General features: G+C 45.3%; 1 protein-coding gene across 9 annotated transcripts in view; it reads left to right on the forward strand.

The window, feature by feature from the left end:
* The window catches only part of smpd3 (sphingomyelin phosphodiesterase 3), a 40301-nt gene that overhangs the window by 5949 nt on the left and 11852 nt on the right, over positions 1–22500 (forward strand). For 3 of the 9 annotated variants that reach the window (XR_014117504.1, XM_035532322.2, XM_035532324.2), the window contains exons 2-3: positions 9289–11116; positions 22454–22500. The exon at positions 22454–22500 is cut by the window's right edge and continues 29 nt beyond it. Coding sequence is in view for 8 of the 9 variants with exons in the window: in XM_035532322.2 (XP_035388215.2) it covers positions 9716–11116; positions 22454–22500 (1448 nt within the window). In the remaining variant the exon portion in view is untranslated. Of the gene's footprint in view, positions 1–507; positions 615–6155; positions 6942–6998; positions 8659–8683; positions 8845–9288; positions 11117–22453 lie in introns of those variants that run through there. The other 6 variants (XM_081698795.1, XM_081698798.1, XM_035532325.2 and 3 more) reach the window with 6 other exon arrangements.

Here is a 22500-nt window from a genome sequence, read left to right on the forward strand (position 1 = left end):
TGCGTTATGTAAACCTTTAGGCTAATTGGAGGTTAATTGGAGTCATGTGTTACAGTCAGTGAGATCAAGGCGTGGACTGGAGGGGGCGTGCCATAATTAACGAGGCAAACCAAGTTGAGCTAGAACCCTAAAGTAACATCAAAGGACCTGAACTCCCCAAACACTCCAATCAGATCTCTGTTTGTACCCACTATCAGGAAATTGAAAAAAAGGGAAACCAGTTAGCTAGTGACCCCTATAGGTGGACCAGGGGATTGCCTGGACATTGCAGTGTTGTGTTGCCTTATAATATTCACACTGTTCATTGTAACATAAATCAGTGGGACTGATCAGACACTGATTGGCAAAGCAGGCTCTGCCCATTGATGGCAGACCACACCCACTTATGACTGCGCATGCCCTACCCAGTGAAGGCAGAGCACACCCAACCCATGCCCCGCCCACTGGTGACAGCGCATGCTTCTCCCACAGAAAAATAAACATGGTTGGAAACAGAAGAACTAAGACGTGGACCTAGTGTTGGCAGGGTTGCCATTTAACCTGATCTCTTGGCGTCGCTACAACAAAGAGGAGACCTAAATTAGATGCATCAACAGCAGAAGGATTCAGGACTGGTATGTGTGGCGTAGCAGCACACCTTCCCTGTGTGACAGATCAGAGTACCTTCTCACTAGTGTGCAGTGTGCAGAGATTGTGCGTGGGTGTGTGTGTGTGTGTGTATGTGTGCGTGTGTGCATGCATGCATGCATGCATGCCCTGGCTGATGGATTCAGGACTGGTATGTGAGGTGTAGCCGCACACCTTCCCTGTGTTACAGACACGAGAAGCGAGTTGGGGCCTTCTGTCGCAGACTCTGTGCGCTGATCCGCTATTGACAGACGACGTTTCCTTTGCTCCAGTTTGAATGATTTTGTGCGTATCTAAAGCTGGCGCTTCCAAATATAAACACATGCGAAGTTGTGGGCTGCAGAAATGTAGAGCAGATGTTAAAAGCAGACCTATATTTGCATGGAGATAAAAGTGGGACAAGCTTTAAAGTTGAACCAGTAGAAAAAATTAGTGTGTTGGGTGTGTGTATTAATTAAATTAACGTAATGATTTATTTTAATGATCTGAGTGAATCTAATACACTGAAATGTCTCTAGGCATTTAGACACCTGCAGTACACTGTGGAGGTGCTCTGCACTGTAGGAGTGACTGTTCCCAAAAACTGTCCTGTGAGTTTTAAGGTGCCTTTTTGACGCTTGGCTCTGGGTTTAAGCATCACATGAATACACTAATAAAGCAGGTTTTTGGTGCAGAGAGTGTGGTGTAAAGGCTGTGACTGCAGACACTGGATTAGGACAGACTCTCTGCTCCCTATTAAAGCACATGAAAATGTCACAGGTGCACGAAGGTAATGTTGTCGTAACAGTGACCACAGGGCACGCGGTGTCCAGGCAGTGTTCATGCAGTGTTCAGGCAGTGTTCAGGCAGTGTTCACAAAGTGTTCATGCAGTGTGTAAGACATACAGTCTTATATAGGAGATGAATGATCAGATGTAGGCCCATCAGTTACTACAACCAAAATCAGGCTGCTTGCCTGGAATTTTAGAGGAGCTTAGTCTCTGAATGCTGACGTTTCTGAATGTTGACGTCTCTATATGCTGAAGTCTCTGAATGCTGACGTTTCTGAATGCTGACGTCTCTGAATGCTGACGTTTCTGAATGCATGAGAGAGTTTCACTTCATTTTGAGTGAGGCAAAGTTTGGGAAATGGATCAAGTGCTCAAACTGGGATGTATGTATGTATGTATGTATATATGTGTGTGTGTGTGTGTATGTGTGTGTGTGTGTGTGTGTGTGTGTGTGTGTGTGTGTGTGCGTGTGCATTGATCCAGTACGATCTAAATATATTTAGAACACTCTCGTCATAGTCATGAGGGACACCCATTTGGGGCACTACCCAAGAGAATTCTGGGTAATTCTAAATTGTTATAATCTATAAATCTATAAACTCATTTCTGCTAATTCTTATGCAACAGGAGTCTCAGCCATACAAGGTTCGACACACACACACACACACACACTCACACTCACACACACACTCTCTCTCTCTTTCTCTTACACACACACACACACACACACACACACACACACACACACACACACACACACACACACACAGTGTTGTTTTGAATGTACATATGCATACCTTTTTCTCCACCTCTCACTTCTCTCTGATTCAGCCAGAAAAAAGTACAGCAATGTTCTCTCCGTCCTGCCTCTCGTCTGTGCTGTCACACGTGCGCACGCACGCACAGGCACACGTGGACACGCTTTAGTCCGTGGGTGGTTACACTGGTCAGCCTTTTCTTCTGCTCAGAAGGCAGGTGGCCACAGCCTTTGACTGGGTTACTGTGATCACTGGGATAATGGGCACGTGGTTATTCATATCTAGACCAGAGAGAGAGAGGAGGACAGCGAGCAGAGAGAGAGCGAGGGAAAGGAGAGAGAGAGAGAGAGAGAGAGACTGATTAACATTTGATTTGACCTTTAGAATCTACCTTACCCACAATTCACCCTGAATGGCCCTTTACCAGCACATGGTCCAGGCTGAGTGACAGAGCATCATATACAGGACATGATTGATAATTGGTGCCTCATCATTACTCAGCACAGTCCGTGCTGCAAAACAAAGCAGAATTAATACAATCACAACACACCATATATTTTAAAATGCATCCATATTTGTAATCAGTTAATAATGCCCTGATTAATAATGTCCTGGTTAATAATGTCCTGGTTAATAATGCCCTGGTTAATAATGCCCAGGTTAATAATGTCCTCTCCTCTTCTGATGTTTTCTTGTAAGAGTGGTAGAGGGAGACATAACTCTTTATTATTGAACAGTAAAACTGCACACTTCCAAAGAACATTTTTCAAAGCCAGATCTTTCTGGAGAAACCTTCAATACAGAACACCACACAAGACATCAGTGACTGGGCTGGGACCCGGGGGTGCTCCGAACAGGCCCCAGACAGGTTCCGGACAGATGGCGTGCAGTACCACAGACCCCACTCGACCGCGACCACTGGCACACCTGAATCTGACCCAGTGACCCTGCAATTTACTATCAACAAACAGGCAGCCTGAGTAGGGGCATGTTAAAGGAGCGGCTGGATCATGGTTGCCAGATTGAGGGTGCTTTGTTCCATGTGCAGGTACAGGGGCAGGGGTTAGTGCCTGGAACCCTCACCACATGGCCATCAGCTGGCATCAAACCCTCCCACCACTGCTTGGTTGTGCCCTCGCAGGCACTGGCCATCTGTCATGGGCACATTGACTACAAATGCTGCCAATGGCATAATGCCCTTTAGGAAGTGGGCATCGGTTGGCATCAGACCACTCGAGGTTCACCCATGTTCTCAGACATACTCGTCATCGTAGACCACATGTCCGAGCCTGTGCACCAGAGCCAGATGCTCTGTTCACCATGCTACCACCATTCCAGGTTCTGTAGCACCTTGCAGTGAGGTAGTGCTGGAACTGTCAGTACTGATCAGTTTCTGCATGGATTTTTTCTGCATGGCAAACCAAGATATGGTAAATGTAAACTGATTTGAATTCAGGCAGAAATCAAATGATAATTTTAGTAGTATTTTGTTGTGAGGCGTTTGCCATCATTTTTATACAAGCCTGGGGTGTAATTATAATTAACAAGTATAAAGTTTTGATCTTTTTGATCTTTCAAAAGACTTATAGTCTCATAATATCTAAAACTAATCATTTTAAAAATATATTTTCTATTATATCTCATATTTTCCTGTTAATACTCACAAACCGTAAGTACCAGTACATCCTTTTTAAGCCACAGAGTGTCATAATATGTTTATCAAAGAAATGTAATGTTAGCGTATTTTCAGAGGACATTCTCTGAAATCTGCCTAGGAGTGGTGCAAATCAAAACTGACTACGATATCATAAAGGAAAGAATTGGCAGAAATGTTCATAGGCAAGGTTTAGATGAATAAATAGTGAACTTATTCCGAAAAGATCAAAAGAGAGAGAGAGAAGCACAGACACAAAGAAAAAGAAAAACAAAATGAGAGTGTGTGAGAAAGATGGAGAGAGAGAGGGAGAGAGAGGGAGGAGTGAACTCTCAGCCAGATTGATATCAGTGAAATGTTTGACATGAATCTGTGGTTTTATGCCAGTTGAACCTGGATTAAATTAAATTACACATTTTATTATGAGAGCAAATTTGCACAGGCATAGTGTCGAAACATTTACTAAGAAGGATGGATTTGCAGGGTGTGTGTGTGTTTTCAAATGGGACCATTTCTTGGGACCATAACCAGTTCATGGTAACAAAATTACAGTTTATAAAAGAATGCAACAAAGTCACCATAGCAATGAATTCTCTTGAGTGTACTCAGGGCAGAATCACACATATACTCTATCACACACACACACATACACACACACACACACACACACACACACACACACACACACACACACACACACACGTGCGCGAGTTTATAGCATACCAGCACAGTAAGCTTTACCAGGAAATTAAAGCGATAGAGAGACAGAGCGAGAGAGAGCGAGAGACAGAGCGAGAGACAGAGCGAGAGAGAGAGCGAGACAGAGCGAGAGACAGCGCGAGAGAGTGGAGGAGGGTCACGGTAACACTAAGGGTTACGGTAACGCCGGGTCACGGTAACACCAAGAGTTACGGTAACGCCGGGTCACGGTAACACTAAGGGTTACGGTAATGCTGGGTCACGGTAACACCAAGGGTTACGGTAACGCCGGGTCACGGTAACACCAAGGGTTACAGTCAAACATGTCCACCTTGTTGGCATGGACCTCCCATGACTGTACCCTGTCTTGCCTGTGCACTGCATATTGAAAAGAGGGCCTCTAAAGTTAAATATTTCTCTCTCTCCCCCCCCCCCCCCCTCTCTCTCTCTCTCTCTCTCTCTCACACACACACACACACACACACACACACACACACACACACACACACACACACATTGTACTCTATTAATAATCAAGCGCACAACTCCTGCACAGGCCAGACTCCATCAGTCACCATGGTCACCAGATATATAGACAGTGCATCACACCATGACACCGAGCATGCACATGCACTCACTCTCTCTCAAACACAAACACATGCACACACTACACACATAGTTCACACAGGAAAGCAAACATTACACATACACAAAAACACAAACACACACATACACTACACACACAGTTCACACAGGAAAGCAAACATTACAGATACACAAAAACACAAACACACACACACACACTACACACACAGTTCACACAGGAAAGCAAACATTACACATACATAAAAACACAAACACATGCACACCTCATAATCCTTAAGTTTAATCACCATTAGTCCGATAGTGCTCTCTCCCCCAACCCTCTCCTGAGTGCCGTTACACAGTCTAGTAAAAACACAGTAAAAAGGCAAAGATCATTTAATACCTTATAGTTATGATTAATAAAGAAAGTGAAAGAAAGTAATTGTATTCAGAGCACATTTCTCCCTATTTCCCTGTGTGTGTGTGTGTTTTGTGTATGCGTGTGTGTTTTGTATGTGTGTTTTGTGTGTGTGTGTGTTTTGTGTGTGTGTGTGTGTTTTGTGTGTGTGTTTTGTGTGTGTATGTATGTGTGTGTGTGTGTGTGTGTGTGTGTTTTGTGTGTGTGTGTGTTTTGTGTTTGTGTGTGTGTGTGTGTGTGTGTATGTGTGTGTGTATCCACCATTCAGTTTTCTTTTCAGAGGGGAAGCGACTGTATTAAATGTCCCTGACTGATTTAGGATTAGTCTGATCTGGAACAGTCTGTAATGTGGCCAGAGCACGGAGGAGTGACGAGGTGGAGGTGGAAGAGTGAAGAGGTGGAGGAGTGAAGAGGGTGGAGGAGTGAGGAGTGAGGAGGGTGGAGGAGTGAGGAGGTGGAGGGGTGAAGAGGGTAGAGGAGTGAGGAGTGAGGAGGGTGGAGGAGTGAGGAGGTGGAGGGGTGAAGAGGGTGGAGGAGTGAGGAGTGAGGAGGGTGGAGGAGTGAGGAGGTGGAGGGGTGAAGAGGGTGGAAGAAGAGGAGCGTGAACTGAGAGGAAGGAGGACTCTACTACGTGCAATAGTTCAAGCTTTCCGCACACACACACACACACACACACACACACACACACACACACACACACACACACACACACACACACACACACACACCTGCACACACACACACACACACACACACACAATGGCAGAGGCATGCACACACAGGCACATAAAAAAGCACTTCAGCTTTTATCAATGTACGTTGCTGGACAAGGAGCCTTGCATTTAAACAATATGAAACGAGAGTAGCAGTGAATTAAAGTTCATACATCACTTTCTGTGCTTCCTGTGTGTGTGTGTGTGTTTGTGTGTGTGTGTGCGTGTAGGTTAACATGTGTTTGTGTTTGTGACCTGGATGCTGGTGTGCAGTATGTAAACAGGAAGTATGCTCTACATCACACAATCCCCTGTGTGTGTGTGTGTGTGTGTGTGTGTGTGTGTGTGTATGTATGTGTGTGTGTGTGTGTGTGTGTGTGTGTGTGTGTGTGTGTGTGTATGTATGTGTGTGTGTGTGTGTGTGTGTGTGTGTGTGTGTGCGTGTGTGTGTGTGTGTGTGTGTGTATGTATGTGTGTGTGTGTGTGTGTGTGTGTGTGTGTGTGGGCTGTCCGCACAGCTGCAAAACCTCCATGCAGCGTTTCATCTTCCTGTTCCTGTACTTACCCCGCTCAGTCTTTTAGGAGGACTCAAAGACAGCACTCCTCCCTCTGCTCCCTGCCCTGTGTGGGTACTCCAAATTAGCAGCACCTCCCTATACAGCAGCTCTGCTCCACAGCCTGGACAGCACACCACAACAGCTTACACAGCTATGAGGGGTAAAGCACTTCCAAATCACATTATTCATCTTATGTGTGTGTGTGCGTGTGTGCGTGCGTGTGTGTGTGTGTGTGTATGTGTGTGTGTGTGTGTGCATGTGTGTGTGTGTGTGTGTGTGTGTGTGTGTGTGTGTGTGAGGAAGTAGCAGAGGACTGCTTTAAGACTCTAAACTCCAAACAGGTAGATTGTTCATAGTCACTGGGTGTGTATTGCGTGAGTGAATATATGCAGTACTGTGCAAGGTCTTATGCACTGAAGCAATTGTGTGATCTTTTTTTGGGCTGTAAATGTTTATAAAACACTATAATGCACTTAAGTAAACATTACTATAAAACACTAATGCAAAAAAGCCCCCAAAAAACAGAGTTACAAGAATCGCTTGTTTGTTTTTCATTTGAAAGTACAGCTTTAGTGTCCTGCTGCGCTGTTCTGAGAACAGTGCCCTTTTGACTCTCATGGTAATGACTTCAAACCCCCTGGATCACAGTTAAGGCCCACATGTGTCCAATTATAGAGCAGAACAGAGCGGAGCTCCGCCCTCAGCATAGCCGTTGCTTTGAAGGATCAGTGAGACGTGTAAGATCAGTCTGGAGAACAAGTGTTAGCACTTTTTTGTTTAACCAAATAAATACATACAGCTCTGATACGTAGTTTGAAACACTGTTCTCTTGGGTACTTAAGAATTTTGCTTGGCACAGTATGTGTATGTGTGTCTGCCTGTGTGCATGCGTATTTATTTCTGTGTGTGTGTGTGTGTGTGTGTGTGTGTGTGTGTGTGTGTGTCCACCATTGTCCAATACATTCTCTTCTGGATGGACTAAGAATAAGAAAAAGGCTGGCAGTGTGTTGTGTTCTGTGTATACGTGTGTGTAAACGCATGTGGGTGTAAAGTGTTATTCTAGCAAAACCACATGAAGTGTATCTCTTTCTGTCTGCTCTACTTACATCTTTCCATCCTTACATCTGTCCCCAGTTCCCTTAGTCCTTAGATTGAGATGGCTGGAGGGTTCACGGATGGATGGATAGATGGATGGATGGATGGATGGTTGGATGGATGGATGCAATATATTACTTGCTAATGAACTTCACAATATTGACCTCTGAAATACTGAAGGCTGGAATATGCAAATGTGCTCTCTAACACATCAGAGCATTTTTCTTGTGTACTGTGAAGATCTGGACCAATCCCAGACACTACAGACGAGCGTCTCTGGGTGTTTAGATGAGTCACAGCATTCACACAATGCGATATGTGTAAATAATTCTGATAAAAATAATTCAGATAATAATTTATTCTTTAATCACATCAAGTGCTCGTAACTGTGTTTTTAATATTTCACAAAACATATCATGGTTGCAGTACCTGGCAATATAATCTATATATAGTATTTTTCTCTGAATCTGGCAGCCCTACTTTGGACCACCTTCAGGGTCTACCTCGCTCTGCAACCCACCCCACCTGATCCAGGTAGCCAGGGTCTTCAGGAGAGACTGAAGCAGGTCTGCTGGAGCTCTGTTTGGCAGTAGCGCTCCAGTACTGCTCTTACAGGAGTTTATCCATAGTGTGTAGTTCCAGCCCTGGATGGGCAGGTCCTCGATTCAACCTGTCAGTTCGTTAGCAGGTTTAGTAGATGTGGTAGAATAGGAGAATGGCTAGGCTATGATGGACGTCAGCCTCCCTGCAACTGCGGTCTTCTCCTCAGGATCTGCTCACCTGTGAGTTGGTCTCTAAACATCGCTAAACACAGAATTACAGCCTTCATGAATGTCAGAAAATGACTTGATCTGAACTTTAGGCGTAGATCTCCAGGAGCAGGGTTGGAAATATACTGCCCAGGGTGGTGGATCTCCAGGAGCAGGGTTGGAAATAAAACCCCCATGGTGGTAGATCTCCAGGAGCAGGTTCTCTTACTCATGTTTTTGTTAAATATAACATCAGGAATTATCTGGAAGACTTTGGAAGGAAAAAATAAAGCACATAGCAAAACAGGAAATGTAATATACTCATTACTGTACGTCATGGGCACTTCTGGTCAAATAAATTTAATCCATTTCTGAACACATTCATAATTATCTAAACAATACAAGAGGGTTTTCTGAAAAAATGCTGGTCACACACGAAGATCTGTAAACATTCGATGTTAGTATTAACTTTGCAGCATATGGCCAAAATCTAATATTATTTGATGATATATTGTTTATCATTATTCATCGAGATTTCAAGCGCGTCTGAGACTCTACTAGTTTCATTTGTTTCATTTCTTCCTCTTTTTTCACTGTCAACACTGACGATGACGATGATGATGATGTCATTGGTAGTTTCAGCTGTATCGCTCTCTCCTGCAGGTTCTGTAATAATGACCAAGAAGATGACAACAGTGATGATGACGATGATGATGACGACGAAGATGTCGATGATAACGATGATTATGATGCTGCCATTGGCTTTTTGAAACACCCCTGCCACTAACAAGTCTAGAATATCATGAGGTTTGGAAGGCTCTGTGCTGCCATGATGCTCAGATTCTCCGGAAGACTGTAGCACCACAGCCCTCCAGTAGGGAGCCTCGCTGGGGAGAGAAGAAGGGTGGACCTCGAACCCAGAACCCAGAGAGAGACATCTCTGCACCTGTAGGCTGCAGCAACGGAACCATGTAGACCCTTGTGCTCCTCATAATTGGTGAGGCTTAGTTTTCTAGTCATTTTTAACATTGATTTTTTTCACCCTTTTCCCCATTCTGAGTAGACTCTCTGGCCAAACTGCGAAGTGGCCATGGTTCTTCACACCTCCCCCTACCCCAGTGCCTTTCTCTGCTTCCTGAGCAACTTCTCCTGGGCCTTGGTGTTCCCTTGTTATTGGATGTTGGACAGGCTCCTGTCGTCCTGTGTGGCCACCTCTCTGGAGAAGCGTCGGCGTTCCCAGGACCCCTGCTCCTTCCTGGCCCTGGGCATGCTGATCTCCACGCCGCTCTACCTGGTACTGCTGCTGGCATCCCTCCCCTTTGCCCTTCTGGGCTTCCTAGTGTGGGCACCACTCCAGGCCTCCCGGAACCCATACATCTACTCGCACCGCAAGCCTGACGTGCACCGGGTGGAGCAAGGCGGGGGGGCGGGGCCGGGAGAGTGGCGTCCGCAGGGTCGCAGCTTCTGCTTTGGCAGTGCCAACGTGTGCCTGCTGCCGGACTCGCTGGCGCGCTTCAACAACCTGGCGGACACTCAGCGGCGGGCACGGGAGGTGGGCAAACGGATCCGCAATGGTGCCAGCCGGCCGCAGATCAAGATCTACATTGATTCGCCCACCAACACGTCAGTCAGTGCCGCGTCCTTCTGCAGCCTGGCCGCGCAGGGCTTCCGACGCACGTCCTCGGTCGACCAACGACCCGAGCCGTCTGCAGGCAGTGAGGCCGACACTGATCCCGTAGGTGAGTGCCCTGCGCATCCGTCCGGAGGAATGAGTGCAGACTGCCCCGTGCACAGCGACCAGAGCATTCCCGAGTGCCCGCTGCACCCCAATGGGGAGGAGCCGGCTGCAGACTGCCCAGTGCACCGGCCAACTGACCCGCAGGTTTCTGCCGAGTGTCCGGTTCATTCCACAGCTGCTCCAAGCTCAGACGATTGCCCCCTTCACCCATCTGGGGTCCAGATCAGCATCACCTCCCCAGAGCCGGAGCCGGATGACTCTGAAGGCCGGAACCATTGCCCAGGTGATGGGGACACGGGCAGCTTGCATAGCCGTGCCCCCTCCCGCGAATCCCTGACCCGCCCCCACAGCGCGTCCGGGGCTGATGCCGTCATCTCGTCCAACAACACGCTCTCGCAGCACCGCACGTCCGTCTTCAAGAGGACCGCTGGCCGCAAGCGCCGCCACGGCGATGACGGCTTTGACCATGAGATCTCCGCCTTCTTCCCTGCCAACCTGGACTTCCTGTGCCTGCAGGAAGTGTTCGACCAGCGTGCGTCAGAGCGGTTGTGCGGGCAGCTGCATCGCTACTTCCCATACGTGCTGAGCGATGTGGGCGATTGCGGCTGGAGGGCCTGCTGCTCTCCGTTCAGGTTCCTCAACAGCGGCTTGCTCCTGGCCAGCCGCTACCCCATCCTGGATGCGCACTATGAGTGCTACCCCAACGGACGCGGCGAGGATGCACTCGCAGCCAAGGGGGCGCTCTATGCCAAGGTAAGTAGCCTTAACCCCACCCTCTCCCGGGAACAGTGGCACCACTCACAACTGTTGGCCCCTTGATATCACATTGGGCCCCAGTGAAAAAAACCTAATGTAAAAATGTTTTAGTGCCCCCATCGGTTACATGACCTTAGAATTGTCCTAACCTCACCCACACGTCCCCAATACAGCATCTCTTCCCAGGGACCATGGCCGCCCCCATACGTTACTAAATGGCTTTCATATTAGTTTCCATGTTGTTTTTGAACAATTCATACTGAATACTGAATACCTTAAGAATAATAACTGAAAATTAAGACTGGAATTTGGAGGAAAGAGATTTTTGAAGTGTGTCTGCTGGAGTTGGACCATATACAGATGTCCTCAGGTTATTATACAAGATATTTTTGTTTATGTTTAAGTTAGTCATTTATTTGAGGTATGACTTTTGACCTGATTTGCTCTCTTTCACCACCAAATATGTTTGTTTGTTTAGAAGGATGATTAAGTAAATGATCAGTGATCCAGTGGTTCATGTAAAATGGAGTTCTGCTAAGATGAAAATACTTCTGATGGGTTGTCCAGTGGTAGGTCTTTACAGTGGTCTCCCCTGTGATGTCTGTAGTTCTGATAGATCATCAAGTTGTAGGTCTTTACAGTGTTCTCCTCTGTGATGTCCGTAGTTCTGATAGGTCGTCCAGTGGTAGGTCTTTACAGTGGTCTCCCCTGTGATGTCCGTAGTTCTGATAGGTCGTCCAGTGGTAGGTCTTTACAGTGGTCTCCCCTGTGATGTCTGTAGTTCTGATAGGTCATTAAGTGGGAGGTCTTTACAGTGTTCTCCCCTGTGATGTTTGTACTTCTGATAGGTCGTCCAGTGGTAGGTCTTTACAGTGTTCTCCCCTGTGATGTCTGTAGTTCTGATAGGTTGTCCAGTGGTAGGTCTTTACAGTGGTCTCCCCTGTGATGTCTGTAGTTCTGATAGGTCGTCCAGTGGTAGGTCTTTACAGTGTTCTCCCCTGTGATGTCTGTAGTTCTGATAGGTTGTCCAGTGGTAGGTCTTTACAGTGGTCTCCCCTGTGATGACTGTAATTCTGATAGGTTGTCCAGTGGCAGGTCTTTACAGTGGTCTCCCCTGTGATGTCTGTAGTTCTGATAGGTTGTCCAGTGGCAGGTCTTTACAGTGGTCTCCCCTGTGATGTCTGTAGTTCTGATAGGTTGTCCAGTGGCAGGTCTTTACAGTGGTCTCCCCTGTGATGTCTGTAGTTCTGATAGGTTGTCCAGTGGCAGGTCTTTACAGTGGTCTCCCCTGTGATGACTGTAATTCTGATAGGTTGTCCAGTGGCAGGTCTTTACAGTGGTCTCCCCTGTGATGTCTGTAGTTCTGATAGGTTGTCCAGTGGCAGGTCTTTACAGTGGTCTCCCCTGTGATGTCTGTAGTTCTGATAGGTTGTCCAGTGGTCGGTCTGTCTGTGTGTTGCTGTGTAAGATGGTGGCAGCTGTGCTTGATTTCTTGCCTTTCTCATTTAAAGCTCTTACAAACCTATGCGAATGGTGGGTTAATGTGACAAAGCACAATTTTAAAGTTAATCTCTTCCACTCTGAATTGAACAGGGTTTACTGGCATTGATTGTTCTGTCGGTTTTTCTTTCACCCTTATTTGGTTTTGGACCTTATTATGAGTTCTGTTCTCTTTAGTTGAACCAGTACCATTTGTGAGTCTTTGAACTATTTGAGTCCTGCACCGGTTCCAATTGTCTAAAATTCCAATTCTGATGTCACAATGATATTTATTCTGTTGCAACAATGACTTACATTCTTAAATGTTAGGAGCGTTTATATAATCATACAAACAGCTCGTTCATCAGTAAGCTGGCACAGTACAGGGAACGGTCAGATCCAGCTCCAGGGATAAGTGCTGTGTGTGTACACATGCTGAATAATTGATAACCGTGGCTTTGTAGCCTGGAGGGTCATTTTGAAGTGTGGTCCATAATTTCCAAAGAGACTCATGCACCTTTTCCCCAGACTTGTTCCTCTTTATTGCGACATTCCTGCTGGCTGCTGTGCTGGTTTCCTTGGAGAGGAGCTGTTCATGTGGCATTTCATGTAGAATTTAGATGAAGGCTTGCATGCATGGTGTGCTCTGTACACACGACAGCTCTTAGGCTACTGCCCTCTAGGTGGGCCAGAGTTTGTTAGCAGTTCTACTGTAGATATGAACAATTTGTTTCATTTAAATTATGTAAGATTTGACACTTATTATTTTAAGTGTCATAAGTATGTGCATACACGTGTGTGAGAGAAAGAGAGAGAAAGAGAGAGAGAGAGAGAGAGAAAGAGAGAGAGAGAGAGAGAGAGAGAGAGAGAGAGAGAGATGTTGGGTCATATTAATTACTGGATTGCCAGTGTGGTCTTTGGCCCACATCCAACCCAGCTGTCACTCCCAGACAGTCCTGCTAAATACTGAATGTGTGTGTGTGTGTGTGTGTGTGTGTGTGTGTGTGTGTGTGTGTGTGTGTGTGTGTGTGTGTGTTAATATAGCAGGGCAAATGCATGGTTTTTGGTATGGCTGAGGCACATATGCATCCATTCTCACTGTGAAAATGGTACAGTGATTAAGAGTACTAAAAAGGTCGATTTAATATGGGTTTAGGTCAGATTATGGGTTTGTGTGTATATATATATACACATAGAGAGAGAGAGAGAGAGAGAGAGAGAGAGAGAGAGAGAGAGAGAGAGAGAGAGAGAGCGATAGAGAGAGAGAGAGAGAGAGAGAGAGAGAGCGATAGAGAGAGAGAGAGAGAGAGAGAGAGAGAGAGAGAGAGAGAGAGAGAGTAGTGAAGTATATAAAGTTTCCAGAGAAACAGGACATTTCAGACTGAGGTCCTTCATCAGCTGTGCAAGCAATGTGCTTCTGAATTAGTAGGAGGTGGAACTCACATTGCTTGCACAGCTGATGAAGGACTTCTGTCTGAAACGTCCTGTTTCTCTGGAAACTTTATATACTTCACTGCAATTTTGAATCTCTCTATGTCGCTTACTACAGCACACTGCAGTTACCTGGAATTATATATATATATATATATATATGAGTGTGTGTGTGTGTGTGTGTACAGTACACCCGCTTCATCCCCCCCCCCCCCCACACACACACATCCCTGCAGTGAAGTTTGTCAGGGCTGCAGTTTCTTGCTGATTGGCAGGTCTCTGTCTGCAGCCTTGCTCCAAGCACTGGGAAAAATCTCTATGATACATAATAACACAAGTATACTAAGAATACTGTGCATGTATAAAACAAAACACCTGATAAAAATGGCAACAAGTCATCTGCGTCATTTTCTGTTTTCTGACAGATTTCTGTCCCTAATGCCGTACTGGTCTCAGTATAATCTGAAACCGGACCTCAATCAGAAATGATGCAGTGATTCAGTGGTAAAGAGAGTCTCATTAGATCAGCACTCATTAAGAGTAATCTTTAGAAAGTTGAAAACGCTTGGTCTCTCTCTCCCTGTCTCTCTCTCTGTCTCTCTCTCTCTCTCTGTCTCTCTCTCTCTCTCTCTCGCTCTCTCTCGCTCATCCCTCTTGCTGTGTCTCTCTCTGTCTGTCTGTTTCTCTCTCTCTCTCTCTCTCTCTCTCTCTCTCTCTCTCTCTCTCTCTCATCCTTCTTGCTGTGTCTGTCACTCTCTCTCTCTCAAAGTTCAAAGTTCAAAGATCAAAGAGGTTTTATTGTCATTTCGGCTATATACAAGTACACAACAAAAACGAGACAATGTTCCTCCAGGACCACGGTGCAACACAAAAACAACAGTGCAACAGACAACATGCTACACAAGTGCAGACAGTCCAATATAGTGCAAAAATGTCATTAAATAAACATTAAATAAACAATAATAAATACAGAACAGGACAAATACAAATCCCTTTTGCTGTGTCTGTCACTCTCTCTCTCTCTCTCCCTCATCTCTCTTGCTCTGTCTCTCTCTGTCTGTCTCTCTGTCTCTCTCTCTCTGTCTGTCTCTCTGTCTCTCTCTCTCTCTCTCTCTTTCTGCCTGTCAGTCTGTTCCACATGACCCCCTCCACACAGCTGTCATTTTCTGGCCCTTAAGGAGGATGGAAGAGGCCGAGCTGGGAGGAAGATGAAGGTGACAGGAGAAGAGAGGAAGAGAGAGGGATGTGGGGGGGAGGGATGGAGAGATGAAAGAAAGAAGTAATGGAGGGATGTGTACAGAGTGAAAATATTAATTAAAACAGTTTCCCCCTTAGGAGAGAACTCACTAATTAAAGCCTTCCTCACCAAACACTTCTCTCTTATTATTGTTTAAAAGCTTTGTGTACACGCAGTGGGACTAGGATTACTCTTGTTTGGGTGTAATGGATGTTTGTGCATGGTGTGTGTGTGTGTGTGTCTGGTGCTGTATTTGCACATGTCTCTGCTGGGTTATATGAGTGTGTGCTGGTGTAAGAGGATGCGAGTATTTGTCTATGTGAGTATTTCTTTTCTGTTTGATTGCTGTGTGTTTGTGCTCTTATATTTCTGGTTTTGTCTCTGTTTGCTATTAACATTGAACCATTTGCTTTAATCCTGTGTGTTTGTGTATGTGTGTGTACATGATTCTGGCATGATTCTTAAACATCATCATTCACACATTTTTATTGAACATGTTTATTGAGGCATTTGTTTTTGATGTTTAGTGATGTGTTTGGTTTTAATTAGGTGTTTGTGATAGTGGGGTATTTGTTTTATTGTGGTGTTTGCTGATATTTAGATATTTAGTGATAGAGGGGTTTTTAGTGTGGTGTTTGGTGATAGAGGGGTGTTTGTTTTAGTGTGGTGTTTGATGAGAATGGGGTGTTTGTTTTAGTGTGGTGTTTGGTGCACAGTGAGATCCTGATCAGTTCTCTTTAGCTTGGCAGATGTAAATCACTGTGTCATCATCCCCTCCAGCAGAGCCTCGGCTCATCTCCAGTCATTTACTTACTGTGGCTCTAAGGAGTCAGGGGAGAGCTATATTAGAAGGCTAGACTCTCTCTGTGTGTGTGTGTGTGTGTGTGTGTGTGTGTGTGTGTGTGTGTGTGTGTGTGTGTGTGTCAACCAGTTCAGTAAGTCCAGAGACAAACCTGTGCGTGCACACACACTGCTTTTGTGTAGTCTCTCATTAGAAACATCTGAACATAAAGACACATGCTTTTGAACCCAAGTAACATTTTGCTATTCTGTTTCATATGTGCATGCAAAGAAACACATACACACACACACTCTCCCCCCCACACACAATACACACAATTCAGCCTCTCACTTGCACATAACCAAACATGAAGACATCCCACACACTCCTAAACTTAGAGAAATATCTTTCATATATGCACACACATGCCTACATACACACACACACACACACATAATCACACACACACACACACACACACACACACACACACACACACACACACACACACACACACACACACACACACACACACACACATTCCTGTCTGTTATTAGTCTCCCAGTACACACATCCACTCAACCATGAATAAGTGTTTAAAATATTTATTCTCAAGGACACACAGACACATACAGGCAAAGATACAGAAAGAGAGAGAAAGAGATAAAAGGATTCACAGAAAGGGGGAAGATGAGGAAGAAAGAGAAAAAAGAGAGAAGGGGTGGAGTTTCCCCCAGAAGGGGGTGGAGTTTCTCCCAGAAGTAAGGGGGTGGAGTTTATCCCAGAAGGGGGTGGAGTTTCTCCTAGAAGTCAGGGGGTGGAGTGGACAAGCTGTTCTCTGGGCTTTTGGTAAGAGCTTCAGGGAACGTGTGAGTCGACAGTCTGACAGGCCACCCATGACGGACGAGGAAGAGGCAGAAAAGATGATGAAGCTGATGATGGAGACTCAGGCCATTATGACATCACACCCTGCAGCCCTGCTGTGTCGCACCTTTTACTGAATATGCCATTCATAGTCACATGACAACATACAGCGTCAGAGGATGACTGCGTCACACAAGTCATGGTGGTTTGGTTCAGTTTCGTTTAGCAGTGACAGTGTCATAAACTAGGCCACGCGGGATTTTGAGGTTCCCGCATACTAACGCCTTTGTGTTTGACTTCTCTCACATTTAATACAAAAAGATTTAACTCAGAGGGGCAGTTGGCTATCACAGATGAAACCTTCTCTTGGGAATGCGGATTTCCAACAGAGCTCCGCAGCTGCTGCTGCCTTCTCGGCGCGGCTGGGTGTGGCCTGTTTCGGGATGTCCCCCCGCTATTTAGCCGGGGCAGGGCAGATAAGAGCTGCCTGTGCTTTTCCAGGGAGGCCTTGCTGGAGTTGGGGAGGCGGGGCCGGGGGCAGGGCTTGGGGTGCTGGCTTCTGCAGTGCTGATTCTGTTTGCAGCTCAGAGCTCTGATCAGGAAGGACAAATGTAAAGACCTGCGTTCCTAGACCATCATACGCAGGTTTATATCCAAGCAGGACCCTCCTGTCTCTTACACAGTAGTAGTGCAGAAGGTTAACGTTAAGGAACATTAAGGAAGGTGAGGGAACATCTCTGCCCTCCCAGAGTTGTTCATCTGTATACAGCTGTGCCTTACCACTGCTTCTGCCTGAGCAGTTTCAGAAACTGGCAAACAAGCTTGAATGACCAATTTATGTGCCATCTACAGGGACAAATGTGAACTGCGCCTTTCTCTGTCATGTCAAATATATTTAAGCGAGATTCGTGAAATGCATAGGAGGACTGGAATAAAAATGGTAGGAAATATGGGAAGTGATTGGAAGTGGTTACATATTCGGTCTGATTTACAGAAGCTTGAGCATTTAGAGGTATAGTGTGGAAATTTCTCAGTCTCATAAAACCATGCATCAGAGATTGCTAAATGAATCTGATGGCATCAGCTTTCTATGTTATCGATTCCAAAATTGGGAAATTACATGCCGTTAGAATGGTCCGGTGGGTCATAGTATCATAGAGCACAATTAGTAGGCGTTCCCATGTGCATTTTACATCATTACCTAGAGACCCCGTAGGTCGGACATCAGTCTTTCTGTCTGTGAGCACATGCCACAGCCGCGCTGTCACGTTTTGCGCTTGCATGTTCTCACGCGTGACCTTCAGTACGGGAGAAAAGGAGCTGTCATGTCTATACCTTTACAGGCCGCTCCAGGTGACCTTTTCCAAAGGCAAAGCTTTGACTTGGAATCCTTTGTGGCTCCGCTGGATTTAGACAGCCTCCGTCTGTCCAGCACAGGAGAGAGCCAGTCCCCTCAGTCTGTTTAACACTGCCTAATATCTTAACAAAAACCCTTCATTGATTCAGCTGACATCAGACATTTTGCAGCCAAATCCCCTTATATCAACAGTCACAGAGAGAAAAAGGCACTTGAAGATTAATTGTAAAAATGAGGTAGAAAGTTTGAGTTGGTCCAATTTGGCCAGTGCCCCAGAAACCAAAACATCTTGTTAGCAGAAATAAATGAAAGTAGTATTTTGGCAGGAAAATGCATACTCTCTCTCTCTCTCTCTCTCTCTCTCTCTCTCTCTCTCTCTCTCTCTCTCTCTCTCTCTCTCTCTCTCGCTCTCTCACACACACACACACACACACACACACACACACACACACACACACACACACACACACACACACACACACACACACACAAACCTATCCCTTATGACTCCAAACATCTGTGTTGTTCTGCTGGCTTTGCATAACAAGTGTTGTGCATATTAACATACTGTATCAGTAGTAATCTCACGTCCATAATACAAACAAAAAATTTCTCACCATTAACTTTATTTTCTTCTTTTTTATTCTTTAAAACAACATACTTTGAACAAACAATGGGTCTTTTATTTTCCTCTCACTACTTAATCTACCTGGATCTTTCGTTGGACATTCCCCCGTCTTTCAAAATGATCGTGAATTTGAGCTCGTCAACGAGGCCTCATTCCTTGTGTTAGAGCGCCCTCTAGTGGATTTGTCATGGCATTCAGTCGGTTTAGCTAGTTTTCTTTGTGATGGTCTAATGACAAAATGTTTCTGCATCTTTGTTGACTCTGCAGGCATTTGGTCTTCATTTCCACTAATGAATTTCTTAACAAATGCAGCACTGTGCTGCTGATGGGGACTGAGTTACTGTTTTGGCCAGTTACTGAGCGTGGCTTTGCATTGGAAGCAGTTAGAAGTTTGTCCGTCTTTTCCTGTTTCAACAGAACTTGATCACCCACTACAACCTGAGACTGTCTGCCCTTGTGTTGTTCGTCTACCTTGTTGTTCACTGTCATGATCTAGTACTTCCTTATTTTGTTGTGTGGTGTGTAACTCAGGTACTTTTACTCTCATGTTTTTCAGAAAGAGCAGATCAGCTGGGTTTTTACCCGTTGTACCATGGCCAACACCTCCAAACACAGTAACGTACCTTCCAAGGTCCAGCCCTTCCACTAGTGCATGCTAACAGGGACACGTTTTAGCAGGGATGAATTTTGTAGCTCAACCTCCCTGTTCTCTCGGGCCCACTGTGGTGTAGTCTTTAAATGCTGGATACCAGTCTCTTGGCAGAATGACAGAAACTGAGAGAAAATGTTATCAGAGTCTGTCTATATCTACTGAAAATCTCCACCAAACCATCAGTCTCTTTGGCAGCTGTGGGGAAATTCAGGACATCATATTCATAATAATGACTGTAATAATATGCAAGTGTGAAATGACCTTTTTGAAGTGTACCCATAAATCTATAGCTAGGTCTGGCCATGGCCCTTACGGCAGGTACGTTAGGTCTGGTGACGGGTATGATGACCACGGCAGCACGTGACGTATCTGTCTGCGTCTCTGCTTCAGTTGCTGCTGTGATTTCATGTTGGTGTTAACGTGGAGCGATTACGAGGCAGATGCGTTGGCTGAGAAGAACGAGATTTATTATGGGCAAATCCAGGGTCTTATTCACGGTCTGGGGTCACGTAACGACCCCAGACATAACAGAGAAGAGAACAATGAAATAAACAGGCTAAAATCAGGTCAAAACAAATACTACAGGTAGATCAAACACGGCAGGGCTTAGTTCATCCAACTAAGAACAGCAGACATAAATGCAACAGGATAACAAAAGGCAGCACAAATGTGATAGAGGCGTGCAATCACCATGACCAGCCACAAGCCTGAACAAGCACAGGCTTTAAATACACGTACTAATGTGGATTAACAAGACACAGGTTATACAAATGAAAGGTGGGGAAACTCAAACAAGGGGCAGAAGAACAAGGAAGCAAAACAAAATAAAGACACGAGACAGGGTAACCATGACGATAGGATGCTAAGCGGGGCCAATCGTGACTCTTATATCTGTATATGCCATTCTGCATTGATAATGTTTGATGTTTCTCAGATCAGGCATTAAATCCAGGTGATGGTTATACCATTTGAGTTCTCGCTGCAGACAACCTAACAATTCCTGCACAGTGCTATTGGGTACCTCCCCTTGGTGATCTTATCCACACACAGTCTGGTGCCTTTGCTAGGATTGGGCATTACCACCGCTGGATTCACCCATGGAGTGGCATCGATTCCTGGCTCTATGATGTCTAGATCAAGTAGCTCTTTGATCTTATTTTCAAATGTCTCTCTGGGGTGAAATGGAGGCTGTTTTAACTGTGGTGCTACTGGGGCTATGCTCTTATCTGTGTGTAAGATGATCTGCTGGGGTTATGTTCTTTTCTATGTGTACGATAATGTGCTGGGGTTATGTTCTTTTCTATGTGTCAGATAATCAGATGGGGTTAGGTTCTTTTCCAGGTGTAAAATAATCTGTTGGTTTTATGTTCTTTTGGACGCTGACCTTGGGTCCTCACATCTCTCACTGTGGCGGTGTCTGTCCATCTTTTACCCAGCTCCACAGCAGTATCTCTACCTAGCAGAGGTTCTTGTCACATCGACTGGGAGAGGATCCCCAGAAGCGCAGATGCAACGCCTCCTATGGGTTTTTTTTTTTCTGAGTGACCTTTTCTCTCTTTGGCTTTCAGCATCACCCACCGTCTGCTACGACCCCTGAGTCAGTTAACATGTTTCAACTAACTCCCCTACAAGCAGCTTCTTTCACTCATGTATGTCATTTCTCTCAGGACAAAACCTAGTCTGCATGTTCCCCAGGTGACTTCACACATTCGAGCGGATTGATTTTGCTCTTCGCAGTTCCAGCATTCTTTACCTCTGGCTGTACATAACGTTGCAGAACTATCTGCACCACCACTTCTGAAACATACTTCATCCCTTTCTTTAACTGGTGTCTTTGTCCGCTGCGTTTGCGTTCTCTTTTCTTACACAACAATTCACGGTTCTTCTTTTCAGTTTATTCTTTGTGCAGACGCAGGGCAGACAGCTGAAGTTCAACTCTCTCATGTTGTTTCGCTATTTCAAGAGTCGTGTTAGCCCTATGCCTTCCTCTAGCATTGTCCTCCATACATACTCAGAACTGCAGGTCTAACCTGGTTACCAGTCACAGTCTCAGTCTTTGGGTTGTCTGGCCGTAGTCTGGTATCAAACTGCCGAACTGTCTTGGCCTTGTTCTGCAATAGTTGGTAGGTTTGCTTTGAGCATTCAATGCCTCCACCGCCATCTCGTAATCAGTGCCATCTCCAGTGGCATCCACAGTTTTAAACATGTCTTGCATTCTGTGTCAGCATGATGTATAAGTGAAGCCCTTCTGTACCTTATCCTTTAACACGAGGTAGTTGTGTTTTCTACCAGTGGCAACTCGGATTCAACTAGGGCAACTCACTTCTCTGAAAAGACTAATTAAGTGAAATTAAATATTTGTCAGCATTGTTGTGTCTGGCTCTTATTCATGTAGAGACGAACTGAATGCACAAGTCACGGGTATGGTTATGCTTCATCTCGTTAATCAGTAGTCATTGTCTCTTAGTGTACATTATGGTCATCAGTACACAGTGCGTTCATGCACATAAGACACACACTCGCACATATACACATGTATACACACACACACACACACACACACACACACACACACACACACACACACACACACACCACACAAACATACATGCAATGACACACATTCATATGTTTACACACACACAAACAGGCAGACTTACTGGTACTGAACAAACCTTTTGGTACATTTGATTTTTTATGTCCTCATCCATTTGAGTTACTCAAAACTCCAAACTTTGTTTAAGCTCTAGACTCTAAACTCAAGATTATATTTGTAATGTGGTAGCCATTTTGACTATAATACATATACCAGTAAATCCTGTGGATAATGATGGTGTTGATGGGAACAGACTAGTCCAGTTTGACAGCTTTTACGCTCTCTCTCGCTCTCTCTCTCTCTCTGCAGGTACACGTGGGCACATCCCATCAGGAGCAGAGGATTGTGGGATACAT

The sequence above is a fragment of the Electrophorus electricus genome, chromosome 16 (assembly GCF_041902795.1).
Source record: "Electrophorus electricus isolate QZ-2024a chromosome 16, ASM4190279v1, whole genome shotgun sequence".
Taxonomy (NCBI): domain Eukaryota; kingdom Metazoa; phylum Chordata; class Actinopteri; order Gymnotiformes; family Gymnotidae; genus Electrophorus; species Electrophorus electricus.